The 13,153-nt window shown below is 38.6% G+C and overlaps 1 protein-coding gene across 2 annotated transcripts in view; it reads right to left on the minus strand.

Annotated features, from left to right (window-relative positions):
- Positions 1 to 13,153, minus strand: part of sbf2 (SET binding factor 2) — a 78,735-nt gene that overhangs the window by 18,073 nt on the left and 47,509 nt on the right. For both annotated transcript variants that reach the window (XM_008336996.3, XM_008336995.3), the window contains exons 18-26: positions 8,820 to 8,990; positions 8,236 to 8,507; positions 5,181 to 5,353; positions 4,897 to 4,970; positions 2,325 to 2,520; positions 1,383 to 1,510; positions 743 to 918; positions 489 to 622; positions 182 to 383 (exon numbers count right to left, since the gene is read on the minus strand). In XM_008336996.3, the coding sequence (XP_008335218.1) occupies positions 182 to 383; positions 489 to 622; positions 743 to 918; positions 1,383 to 1,510; positions 2,325 to 2,520; positions 4,897 to 4,970; positions 5,181 to 5,353; positions 8,236 to 8,507; positions 8,820 to 8,990 (1,526 nt within the window). The remainder of the gene's footprint in view (positions 1 to 181; positions 384 to 488; positions 623 to 742; positions 919 to 1,382; positions 1,511 to 2,324; positions 2,521 to 4,896; positions 4,971 to 5,180; positions 5,354 to 8,235; positions 8,508 to 8,819; positions 8,991 to 13,153) is intronic.

Consider the following 13,153-nt stretch of genomic DNA (forward strand, 5'->3'; position numbering starts at 1 on the left):
CTGTCTGCCATCAACAACACCCGCTTCCATTGGCTTTTGGAGATACTACAGCTGAGAAAACTAAAGTCAGATGTGCGGAACCAAACTTATTTTTTCAGTACACTACGTCTGTGATGAGTGAGATCGGTGTAAATCTGCAAATTACTGCCGAGGCTAACGGTCACCGAGGGAGGCGCCCTACCTGCGGCAGAGCGAGTACAGCCTGTTCACCGCTGTGATCTTGAAGTGTTCGCCTGATTTGGAGCGAGAAGAGCTGGCAGTGATGGTGCCCAGACCCAGACGCTGATAGTCACGGAAACAAGACTGTTCCACCAGCTGTTCCATTGTGGACTTTTCTGACGCTCGCAAAGTGCTGCTCGGTGGCGGCTCTCCATCGTCTGAAACTATACATTTTGTTATTTATTTAGTTTAGCATTTTACTTGAATTATGAATTATTTTCTCAGTCAGACATTTTCTTGTGTCACATATCTATTAATGTTTATCTCACTTGAAATATCATCATCTTCGTGCCAGGTCATTCTGCTGCCTCTCTCGTTCTTCTTCAGTGTGTTTTGGCCACCACGACCCATGGTGATTTTTCCTGCCCTTTTTGCACTCTTGACAAGAGTTTTGGACAATGTTCTAAGGGAAACAAAGGGGAGAAACAATCAGCTTCAGTACTGTAACTTCTCAGTCTTTTTTTATTTGTGGAAATATAATTAGGAAGTGGATTACAGTTGGTGCTCAATGATCGAGACAAACCTTAAGCCTGTGTTCCTTTCTTTCTGCTTTGGCAGGATTAGCTGCGGCACTGTTTGACCTGCTGCAAATGCAAAGAAGCTGAAGATGGACTGAGGGTAACGAATCCTCTGAAGGTGCTTCCTGAAGATCTCCACCATCTCTGAGCTGACCTCTTCATCAAACGCCACTTTTATTAACTGGAAAATGAAACAAAAAAAAGTCAGTGACTTAACACCACATGCATTAACTTGCCTGACACGCACTCACACTCACACTCAAAACAAAAGTGTCTACATAACAAGTCCACAAATGCCAAGGGACCAAATCCCTCAAAAGGCACAGCCACTTTTCTTTATCCGTGTTTGTCAGACAAAGGAATGGACCATAAAATGTTTTACAGCACCATGTCTAAAGACTAAAAACACATGCTTGGCTCCATCAGTTTCTTTTTGGATTCTTCATTCATGTTATGAAACATAAGACATGGGCGTTTATAAAAGAAATACCACAAAGAAGGTTCTGTAATTTCTAGGTTGCATAGTTGTCATATTTTGTATAATTTTAAACTCAAAAAATAACGTTAAGTAAAGTTCATATAAAGAACCACAGATGCATCTTTGTTATGTCTATGACTTAAGTGAGTGTGTGTTCTTGTGTTGACCTGAAAGGAGGCAGATCGGAGCTGCAGGCCGTCCTGGATGAACGGATGCAGCTGGTTTAAGACACCGATCTTCTTCTCTTTGGTCAGTGTGGACACAGGGAAAGCTCTGATGACGGCCTGCTCTCCCACTGGACACAGACAAGAACACATGAACAACTGACCACAGTCGTCACACAACTGGACACAGTGCAAACCACCTGTTCAATGTTAAGGTTTTGGAAAACATTTCAGTAATGACAACAGGCGTTGGGAAGTAGGATTTTGACTGACACACTGTGAAAATACTGACAGTTACTACAGTTTTGTGATGACTGTCAGTGCCCAAGTAAATCATGTTCCATTTCCCATTAGCTCTACATATTTATACTTCAACACCACAAGAATTTCAATGGTCATTTTGTGGCAGAAAAAGTTATTGTATGTCTTTGTATTAACTGACAGATTTCTTTTGAGAATTTTACAAGTCTTTTTAGGGCAAATCAATTTAATTGACTAAGAAATTGTCAACTGAAAACAGTCTCTTACTTTTATAAACACTACATTTTTAGAAAAACAAACATTATTTGTACAATAGTTTGTACAAATATTTACCAGGAATTTTTGGGATTTTATTCAGGTCATTCTCTGTAATAATTTCCCAGAACTCTAAGGCCCAAAACTATATTTTGGTTTTCGCTTCTGTGCAGGTAGTGTGAACAGATTTAATCACACACATATGTTCAAAGCGATGCCAAACTCTGACTTTGACATCAAGGCAAAATGTAAAAAACAAGGCAAGCTGAAGACTTGTTGGAGATGATAGGACGTAAATGGATTATAATGATTTTTTTTTTTTACATAGATTGTGAAACTCTCATTCAAAACAAGCAGATATAATGTTTTTAATTATGTAATAAATTAAGAATTATCTTGGCTCTGGTTCTGCCGTGCTACAGTATTTACCCAGTGGATCATGAGGAATGCCTTTAAAGACGATGCGATATGTAGTGAGAAAAAGAGCTCCCTCTGCTGGCAGAATGTGAGGCCCCCCCAAAAGGCCCGCAGTGGCCTCCTCCCTGCCATCGGGGTCCAGAACAACCCGCAACCCTTCCAACACCAACTCCTCTCCGGGGAAGAGAGTTGGGCGCAGAATCTTAGGCTGTAGAAAAATTTAAATAAAGAGATGTTCAAGAAAGAACATTAGAAGCTGGGACAAACACATATGCACAAACCTGCACGTAAACAGTTCTTTGCTTCCCTTCAGACATTTCTGGCTGACACTTCATTACTCAAAATGAAGGACGTGGAAAAAACATTTGCGTCAGTTAATCAGATTTCTACAAAGGCCAGGAAATTCATCACACTCACGTCAAAATCGGAACAGCACATCCACGATGTACAAATTTAAGCTTTGCATGCACAGCGTCGAACCGGCAGACTCAGAATTAGCAGTGCATTATTAAAACCAAATTCATGCTGTCTGTAGAGACCAATTTGCCATCAACCCCTCAAGCAAAAACATGTGATCTTTTTTGTTTTTCCATGGAAAATTTCTCTTTTTGGTTAAATTGTGTAATCATACTTTTCATATTGTGTTTCAATAATTTGAACATATGGACCCTGACTGAGTGACTAACTAAATGAACCAATACTTTTCATTGTATTAAAATCTACAATACAACAACTTTCAAATGTACAATGCAGGTGTATAATTACTGTTTATTTTAACCACCCTGTTTTAAGAAGAAAAGTGTAACTAAAAGTGTTTTTAATTCATAGAGTAAATATCCTGCATATATGTTTTGCCAACATAATGTGTGTGGGTTTGGGATTAGGGTTTTCCATAAGACAATGCCAATTATTATCAGTTAAAATATTATTATGTGACACATGCGGTACTAATACTGTATATCTTATTTTAAATAAATACAAATAATCACTCTTTTCAAGAACACACATCTTTTGACTACCCCCCCACAACCTCCCACCCTGAGAATACACGAAAGTAGTCTTAAATGGACAATATGGATGCCTCTGATGTCTCTATAACAGTAAACCTCAGCAAATAACTAAAATATTTGTATAAAATTTCACTGTGCAACAACTACACCAGACTGTTTGGACACTGGACATTACAAAATATATAAAAGTAGAAAGATCCTATTCCATTCTACTCTGTACTCTCTCTGCACTTTTACTTTAAAATTCAAATCACCCCTTGTTTTTCACTTGTGATGCATTATTGCAATTTTTCCTAAAACAACAACCTCTCATAGGACAAGAGATAAGACAGTATTATGAGTAGTTTAAAGACAAGTTATAGGTTGGCCTAAAACAAACAAATATCGCTAAAACAGTGGCAATAAATGAATGCAACAAATCATATTTCAAAGCCTTAAAATATCCTGTTCATGCCTTCTTTGCCCCAGTAGGTCAGTAGAGTAATAGTCTACTTGACAAATAAGAGCAATAACGGATTCTCTCCATTAACTTCATGGTCGGTATAGTCGTTGGTTACTGAAAAAAAGTCTTCCCTTAAAGAAACACTGACACAAAAAACAGAGTCCTTATAGACCTGATACGACCTGAAACTATTTGCACATTTTATAGGAGTTTGTGTTTGTCATGCAGCTGAGAGCGAACAGCCCAGGTTGCATGCTCAGTCCAACACTATCACCATGTAAGACATCAGAGGGCAGCAGACAGACTGCTCACCATGGACTCCAAGCTGTTCTCCAGGACCAGGCAATGCTGGCAGCGTGTTTGTCTGTGTGTGATGGTGAGGAAAGGGTTTTACAGTGAGCTGGCAGACATACAGCACAGCACTGTGACAGTATGAAAGTGAAATGACATAATGAGTGGCAGTGTGAGTGCGGGATGTAGGTGTGTACTGTATGTTATAAAGTCTTTCACACAGTGGTTCTCAAAAGGGGGCTTCAGAAAGGAAAGGAAAACTATTTCTTTTAGGCTCTTTCTTCGGATTAATTGTTTATGAAATATATGAAGAGTATTATATACTGTATCAAATAATTCTATCAGAAAAATAAAATAAAATAAATAAAACTGTAAAAAAAATATCAGTGGAAATCAAGCACTATAATAAATAATTAATAATTTCAGATTATACCTCAAATTAGGCCATTATGTTTTGCAGTCTTTATATTAAAAGCAAAGCAAAGACAATGGAGTGAAGAAATGTTATGATAACAGTAGTAATTTTAACCTTACATACTCTGAAGTGTCCAGTGTACCATGTTCTTATGGAGTACTGGTATGTCAAAAACCATGTGTTAAGAAGTAATGAAACAACTCTTCAGCACATTTCAGGATTAGTGAAAATTGGTTTGTACAAACAGACATTACTTTGTTGTTAGATTATTAATGATACACAAAAAGTAGGACTGTGAGCTGTTTTGTGGATTTTTTTTGCATCTGTGCATTTTTCTTTAGATTTCTGTGAGTCTTTTCATTCCTGTTAAGCTCAGTTGAACATGCTCATCCTGGATTAAACCATCAGTGCAGCCTGAGTCCTCACCTTCTGGATGGGGGGCAACCTCCTGCTTTCTCTGTGCACGGCCTCCAGAGCCTCCATCTGCATCGCTACGATACCTGAGGGTCAGATGTGGAGTTTAATAGACATGTAACACACATGTACACACAGAATACGCTCTTAAAACAATGTGCGTATTTACAGATTTCAAGGCCATTAAACATGTCAGAGGTTTATTAGCTCAGCTCAGAGGAGAACGCACTCATCTGATCTGAAGCTGAGGAAATGAGACGGTGGCAGTCAGTGGACAAACACTGAGAGTGATGTACCTGGGATCATGCTGTGCAGGCTCTTGATATGCTCCTGGGTAACTCCGCTCTCTGTGCACACCTTGTCAATAAAGCGCGCAACAAACCTGACCACGAAGTTGGCCACGTCACTGGTCTCCGAGTCCTCGAACCCGCTCTCTGTGTCGAAGCTCTCAGCCACACTGCCGGCAATGCTGTTAAATAATGAGCAGAGGCGGAGTTCACATCTCAGAGATCTCAGAGTTGCTAGGTACTGAGTTATTAGGAATCGTTCAGTGGCTGCATTAAGATAAATGCAATTGATTTACAGTTGTAAAAGTTTCCATACAGTGAAGATTATATTTCTCTCTGTTTACTGTACTATATACACATGCAAAAACTACTATTTATCGTGATAGTAAAAAAACAGCTGTGTTTGAGAGCATATACAGCAGTTGGAGCTATAGAATCCATAACAGATATATGGCCCTTGAGGTGTGGTAAGTTACTGCTTTCCCTATAGCCACACAGAGACATAAAAAATAAAATCTAATAGATTGCTTTTCAGTGTTGCCAGTTCAGACCTAATGTTCATCCGGTCAATGTCAAGTGTCACTGAAAAATTCACAAACCAATTATGTTTTACTGCTGACAAACATCATGATGAAGACAATAAGGAAAAGCAGATGCGGAGCAGAGTGTTGTGCAAAGGAACAAAGTGTACCATCTTTGTGGAACATAAAAACAATTCAGTTTGTTTCCTGTGCAGCAAAGTGCTGCAAGTGATGAAAAGTTTAATTCTCATTAACATATTAAGACACGCAGCCAAACTGGTGGAGTTGAGGGAAAGAAATTCCCATTTTATCAAATGAATGTTTGGTAAGTAAAACCCAGTGAAGAAGAAGAAGAAACTTTAGCTCAACCAGAACTTGGGAAGAAATTCTTTGCTGCTGCCTCTGCTGCTACAGATTTGATCAACCCAGACAATAACAGACATAATGTCTGTTTACTTTTTGATATGGCAGAAGTCCCTGAGGGAAAAAAAACAAGCACATTTTCAGACTTTCTATCAAGATGTGGGAGGAATCTGCAACCAAAACGGACAAGAAAAAATAAATTTGAATAAGTTTATATGTATTTGTTAAACCGCTGAGTTTAACAGGAAGATGTATTGTTGTTTATAAATTGTAATGCACAGCTCATTTACATTTTACACAAAAATCCTCATGCAAGAGCTGACCTACATTAAGGAGATAGTCACTTCATTTGATGGCAGCTGTTTACAGTCTCTTACTCTATCTCAGAAACGTTCAAACTGGTTCTAATGTGTTGGTCAATTCTGAATAAAACGCTAAACTAAAATACACTTAGAGTGTTGCTTTGCGACTACATTATGTTAGTTTTTTTCTTTATTATGTTACTAAGAGATTAGGGGTCTCGATTATAGAGGAATTATGGTGTTATTTTTGTCATCAATGATAATCAACTGCTTGGAATCTATCAGTCCAGAAGAATGTTTCTCTGTGATGCAACCTGTCCTCTGTGAGTACAAAGAGTAAATGATGAAAACCAAATGTCTTATGTGTAGAACAAACAAGTCTGGGGCAAAATGTGAACTAAAGATGGGAAATTTCCACTCCAAAAAATCCTGGCGCAGGCTATTTGTGATATTCAATCAAAATGGAGAAAAAAAGTCATCACAATGTTCTTTTGGGTATTCGAGATTAGGCTTCAAAAATCATTACAGTAAGATAACAAAAAGTTTATGAGGAGGTACTTTGTTAGTTTGTCAGAAAAAAAATGATTCTGTTACACCGTGTTCTTTTGGCTATTAGGCTTTTCTATGAAATGTAATGTAATGCAATGTGGGGGTTTAGTCCCACATTTATTTTCATTCAACAGAGGAGCGCAGGAAATCACTTTGACTGTTGTTTTGTTTGGGTGAATACAATGCAGTCCCATAACAGACAACCTGAGGGTTTTAACCACAAACTGCAGGAAGTGAGTTTGTTTTAGGTTGGATGGACAGATGTGGGCCGGAAACAGCGGAGGAACATCGTTCCATTTGGCTAAATCGAAAGGTATCGAGTGCACATGGACATTGGCTACGTCCACCCACAAACTTATCAACGCCTTATTAACAGAGGGAAACATATTCCCACTTCATGAAACCTTACCTTTAGATTTCCCCTAAAACAAGGCTAATTATTATACCGTGAAACTCTGAATATGCCAGAAATGTGTTCTGTCAGTGTTCTACCTCAGTGAACATTAGAGCTCTGAAACAGAAATATTAATCATGTAAAAACTGCTGTACTACTGTACTTGTCATGAGTACACGATATAGACATACTGATTTCTAAAATAATGTATTTGTGATCTAAAATGTTACTTCAGTACATGTGATGATGGGAGATGAAAAATGTTTACTGACTTTGTTACATGGAACCCCAACTCCTATCATGTTGCACGTTACTAATGTTTCCTTCTCCTTCAAACAGATATGTTCTGATCTAAGACCAGGAACAAGTAACTGAGACCATGAACTCTACACGGAATTTTCAAGAATATTTTAAATCAGGGGTCTTGAACTCCAATGAGCTCAGGCCCACTGCTGTCACTGTTATTTTACTGGAACGCCAGGTCAGATATTTTAGAAAAGGCAGTTTTTATAGTACAATTAATGAATGAATAAACAAAACAATTAAAAAAATAAATGTGCTGTGGGCCATTTCAGGTGGATTTGGCTGTAGTGGCTCGGGGGCTGGGAGTGAAAAATAGCCTAATGCTCTAATAGACTTTCTAGATCTTACTCATGCTGATGAAAACTGATTTATGTTTATTCTGGGGTTATTCTGTGGAGGATTAGTTTTAAAACTTGTTGTTCATATATAAAAGTAGGACTTATTTTGTGTCAGGTTAATGGAGGTGTACGGCCACACAAATGAGTGGAGGCTGCACATGAAGTCCATCCAAGCATGACATTAGTCTATTCAGATTTCAGTGATTATTATTAAAACATTGTGTATTTTATTTTAACCAAACATGTTTGGATCATACCAACATTCCAACTTCCCAGTGTGTTTCATTTTCTGACCTGTTTGTAACAATGCTGTTGCTGCCACTCTCCCAGTCAGCAGCAGGTGCGTTCCGCAGCAGCTTATTCTTACTGGTGTCCAAAGGCACCAGCAGGTAAACCATGAGGCTGGCATAGTGTATGGCCTGGCTGAATACGGTGCTCTCCTCGTTCTTCACCAGCTCATGCTGCTTTTCTTTGCTCAAACACGGCCACGACCGTAGCTGCTCTGCTGCCAGGTCCATGGCCGTCTGCTCCTCATCTCTGTCCTCTGTGGGCCCGGTGGCTGCATCCTGGAGAGATGTTTTTTGTTGCTTACTGCTTAGTTGTTTGCCCCAATGTGTTTACATGCACAGCACAAACATTAGCTTTTTTAAAATTATAATTAGAGATTATAAAACCATGAAAATTGCAATCAGTAATTGAACATGGGAGCACCACAAAAATGAAGTCAAAAAGTTGCTGTGGGATCTCAAACCTCAGGCTCAAACACATTGCACTTACATAAAATAATATAGAGAAAATATCAACAAGTTTTTACAAAAAACGAATAACTCAAACATCGGACATCAAGTTGCACACTTGCAAAATAGTGTGTGTCTTGCCTTCAGCCTGGCAGTGATGACTGATTTTTCCTCCGTTGTGCTGAGATAAAGAGCTCGGATCTGGCCCTGGACCTCACTGTAAAAGGTGGCTTCCCAGAACTGCTGGTTGGTCCAGATAGTATGATCCTGGATGCAGGAGTAGGCAAACTGGTTTACACCCGGAGCCAGTTTCTGTAGAAGGAAACACAATATTGACCAGATCAGAGGTGAGGTTTCCACAGCTCAGTAGTGGCTGAACTGAATTAATAGTGATTTTTTAAAATTTTAATACAAGGTTCAGTCACTTAAAAGCTGTGTTATTGGTAAAAATGTTCAACATTTGTCAAGCATATGTACAGGTATAGAAATAACTTCTCAAACGGCTTTGTGGTGAAAGGCATTATGAATAATTCATGTATGAGGATATTTTTATATTTTTTGATATTCTCAACAGACAACAACACATTCACAATGTGATTACAAAACCAGACCCTGGTCCAAACCACTTATTGTTATTTCCTGTCTTGAATGTCATCTGCATGGAACATTTGAGTTTTGAGCCTAATGAGCCACTTGCTCCGCATATAATCACTGCTGCCCTCTCACTGTGGGCAGTAAGACTGTATTAGTAACATTTTTTTCCCACTTGGTTTGAACCGAGAAATCTCTGGACTCCAGTCAACGCCCCCCAAGAAAGGGGATTCGCCAAAACTCTACTGAGAAGTAAGAAACAAAACAACAAGTCAGCCATGGTATTTATAGTGAAATCAATCATTCTGTGCGAGTCGTAACTTTTTAGCAGATAACAACCCCTAGTGGAGCGACAGGCCACTCCTCCTTCCCTCTCAGTCTGAGGGTACTCTGTGTGGATCTGGGCTCTTGTTTTCATTAGTGTGGACGGAAGGATAAAGAGAAAAACATCATCACATCACACAAACAACGCTGACTGAATCTGAACCTGAAACCACCCAAGAACCATCGCCCATTAAAAATCAATTTTCATGCCGGATGCAATCTAAAAATAGTTTTTTAAAATGTCACTTTCGCTTACACAAAACTGAATATGTGTACATCAGCAACAACCCTGATTTGTACATTGTTAAGTTCCAAGAACAAAAAAAAAGTCTCATATTTGGAAATAAAGGTAACACTGGTGTTTCCATCAATTCTAGGGCGATGAGTCTTATCTTTGTTGAGATCTGAGATTTTTAATATTTTTTTTGTTGCTCTTTTGTTTAGTTTTTTTAAACTGCGTTAAGGAAAAAGAAACCCTACAGAACAATTTACAAAATATGTAAGTTTCAAAACTATCAAACCGTTTTGACCTAAAACCGTTTTGACCTAAAACAAGGAAATATTATTTACCACTTATTCCATCGCTCAGTCCCTGCAGGATGCGCCACTGTGCACAGCTAGAATAAGTAAATGAATTAACCTACTATACTCCTCACGCATTTGGCTGCGTTGCACAGCTAGAATAAGTAAATTAATTAACCTACTATACTCCTCACGCATTAAAATAATCTACTATTATGAAATTTAGGCCGACGCCGAGATATCATGCTGGCTAATGAGAAAAAATAATCTGGTGCTTGATCTTGTTTTTAAATAATACTTATGTTTTATTACCATATTACAAAGAGCATAAATTATACTTTCACATACAATTTTTTTTTGTCTTATGGCGTGAGAGAAAATTAGAAAAATGTCTAGACTACAGAAGGCTGGAACAGATTTAGGTTAGTGCTCCAAGATAATAAAAAAGAAAAAACTTAATCTGACAAAACAGGTTTTCCTTTTTAATTCAGATTTATCACTGTCCCTATAAAGTATTTTAACTCCCTTTTCCTGCTTACTGTCTGTCTTGACACAAAAGCGAGTTACTCACAAATGACCTGATACATAGAAGTGCCTGCCAAAGGACACCGAGTTGTAAAGGATCCAAAAACAACACTGGACTAATGTTGAAGGTATGGTCAGTTTATCTCTCTCTCATTTTCTTTAGGAACAAAAATTGGAAAAACTGTTTGAAAGTTTGGCCAAGGAAACAAGTGAGAGACAAAAGTGCTGATGTAGCTAACGCTAATGAAAAGATGCTCCAATTCCATCGCAGAATATCAGGTTTACAGGTTAAAAAATTCAAATACAGACAGAAAATTGAATGTAAAGACAATAGTCAGACTGTCAGAAAACATGGTCAAACATACGACTAGAGGAAGAATTTGGTACAGAAGTTGTGAGGGGGTGCGCACGTGTGAACTGTCCTTGTTGTCTTTACAAAGCACTACTCTTGACTCGTTAGACATGTGCAGGTCATTTTGACCGAGGTCGGCGCTTACTATTGCGATAATATGCGGAGCTTAAAGAGACGTGGACAAGACAAATGATCAAAGAGGAGGAAAGGCAGGGGAGAGACAGACGAGGGGGACTGGGAAGAAGAGAGGGAACAGGGAGAGTGGTTGCAACTATCAGACTCATTGTACATGTGACAAGTGAGGTGGAAAAATGCAATGTTGAAGGTGAAAGAGCAAAAAACAAGAAAAAAGAAAAAAAAAACCCAGAAAAACACAAGTGGAGACAGACAGGAGACCTCGGAGTCAAAAGTATAAGGTAATCAGGACTTTTGGAGCTTGTTTTGATCTTTTGTGATCCCTTCAGGTTAAAAATATGATTGACTGTGGCCTTTTAGCACAGCCAACCAATGAAAGAGCATGAAGCAGGTCAGCTGTGGTTCCCAGAGAATTAGAGATGGCAAAAATGTTGTGACTGAAGGGAGTGTAAACTTGCAAGTGGACACTAGACGGCTGTGACGGTTATTACTCCAGCCTCAGGGCAGCAACGTTTCTCAGGAGAATCCAGAGCACCTCTGGATCAAAATTATAAAACAGCACTCCGCAATAAAAAAAAAGTTTTTCATAAAAAAGAAATAATAATAAATAATTAAGAGCATAAAAAAACAGACAAATGGTGAAGTCTTATTTATAAACAAACCTCCGAGTGGCCGGAGCCTGAGACGATGTGCAAAAAAAAAAAAAACATTAATCTTTCAGGACAAAGTAAACATGTTTTTGGTAAAAGAAAAGCTGAATATTTCTGATAAAAGTAAGATCAACACGTGCGTCACTTTCCTCGTGAGGATGTGGTAGAGAGGACTCGTACAGCATGAGCTTTAACGTCAACCCAATGGCTGAAAGAATGCTAACATTCAAGTGTTGTGTAAGCTTTCCAGATAGTGTTTGTGGGTTTTTCCTCTTGTTGCTGTAGGACATCTGTGTACCACCCAGTGATACTGTACTGGGACATTTACAGTGTTGTCACAGTCCAATGACAGGAGTCAGATTTCATGTGGAATTATACTAGTCTCACGTAACAAATGATTTTCAGACAGCTGCTCTCCTCCTGATAAACTCCCATTCTGCAGATGATAAAGGCCGGTGACATTATGAACAGATTAGAGTCAAAACAACAATGTAACAAAGGTATACACCGTACAAAGGCTGATAAGCCTCATTCATTCATCTGAATGGAAGAGTTGACAGCTGCAGTTTGAGGACATTCACCTCAAACTGGAGACTTGATGAGATTTAGAAAAAAAAGTGATACTGAAAGCAACAAGAACACCGTTTGTGCTGGATATGCTTCCTTAAACCTATGTTTTGGTTTGCAACAGCATTAGAAAGTGCAATTACTTGGAAATGAAACCAGAAGATATTGTAATTAAACACATGACATACTTGTCTGTCTTCTGCTAATAATAAGACTGGCCAAGGGTTATACACTAACAATGATGTTCCTGGAGAAACAGCTACTAGAGTAGGTTAATAAAAAAAATGAATGTTAGAATTCTTTTAAACACAGAAGCCAGACTAAAAAGAAAGAATAAACAAACTGTAGTGGGCACACTTTGAACACAAAGTGTTGACTGTCACTGCCCGTCCTTTAAATCACGTATTATAAACCTGTAAAACTATTTAAACATCACCGTCATGCATATGCAGAAGTAAAGATTTCAGTATCTTTTTTCATTAAACATGGCTAGCAACTAGCAAACTGCTCTGCAGGCTTTACTGCCCATGAAGGCTGGAATGGAGAACAATAATAACAGACACAAAAACAAGCATTTGATACGGATGCAAGAAAACATCGGTAGATTGAATAATGTGTTCAAAGAATTCTAGGAAACAGACGCAGTGCAAAATCTGAGTGTAATCAAATAACATCTGGAAGTTCCAGTAGACTCTCCCAGCAACATCAAGACCGGCAGCCGGGTTGCTAAATGCTATGAACAAATTTAAGGAGACAACCTGCGTTCCTGAGTCATGTCACAACAACCACCCTTAGGCTTGACATGGTAC

This window comes from Cynoglossus semilaevis, unplaced genomic scaffold, assembly GCF_000523025.1.
Source record: "Cynoglossus semilaevis isolate Cse_v1.0 unplaced genomic scaffold, Cse_v1.0 scaffold1102, whole genome shotgun sequence".
Classification (NCBI taxonomy): Eukaryota; Metazoa; Chordata; class Actinopteri; order Pleuronectiformes; family Cynoglossidae; genus Cynoglossus; species Cynoglossus semilaevis.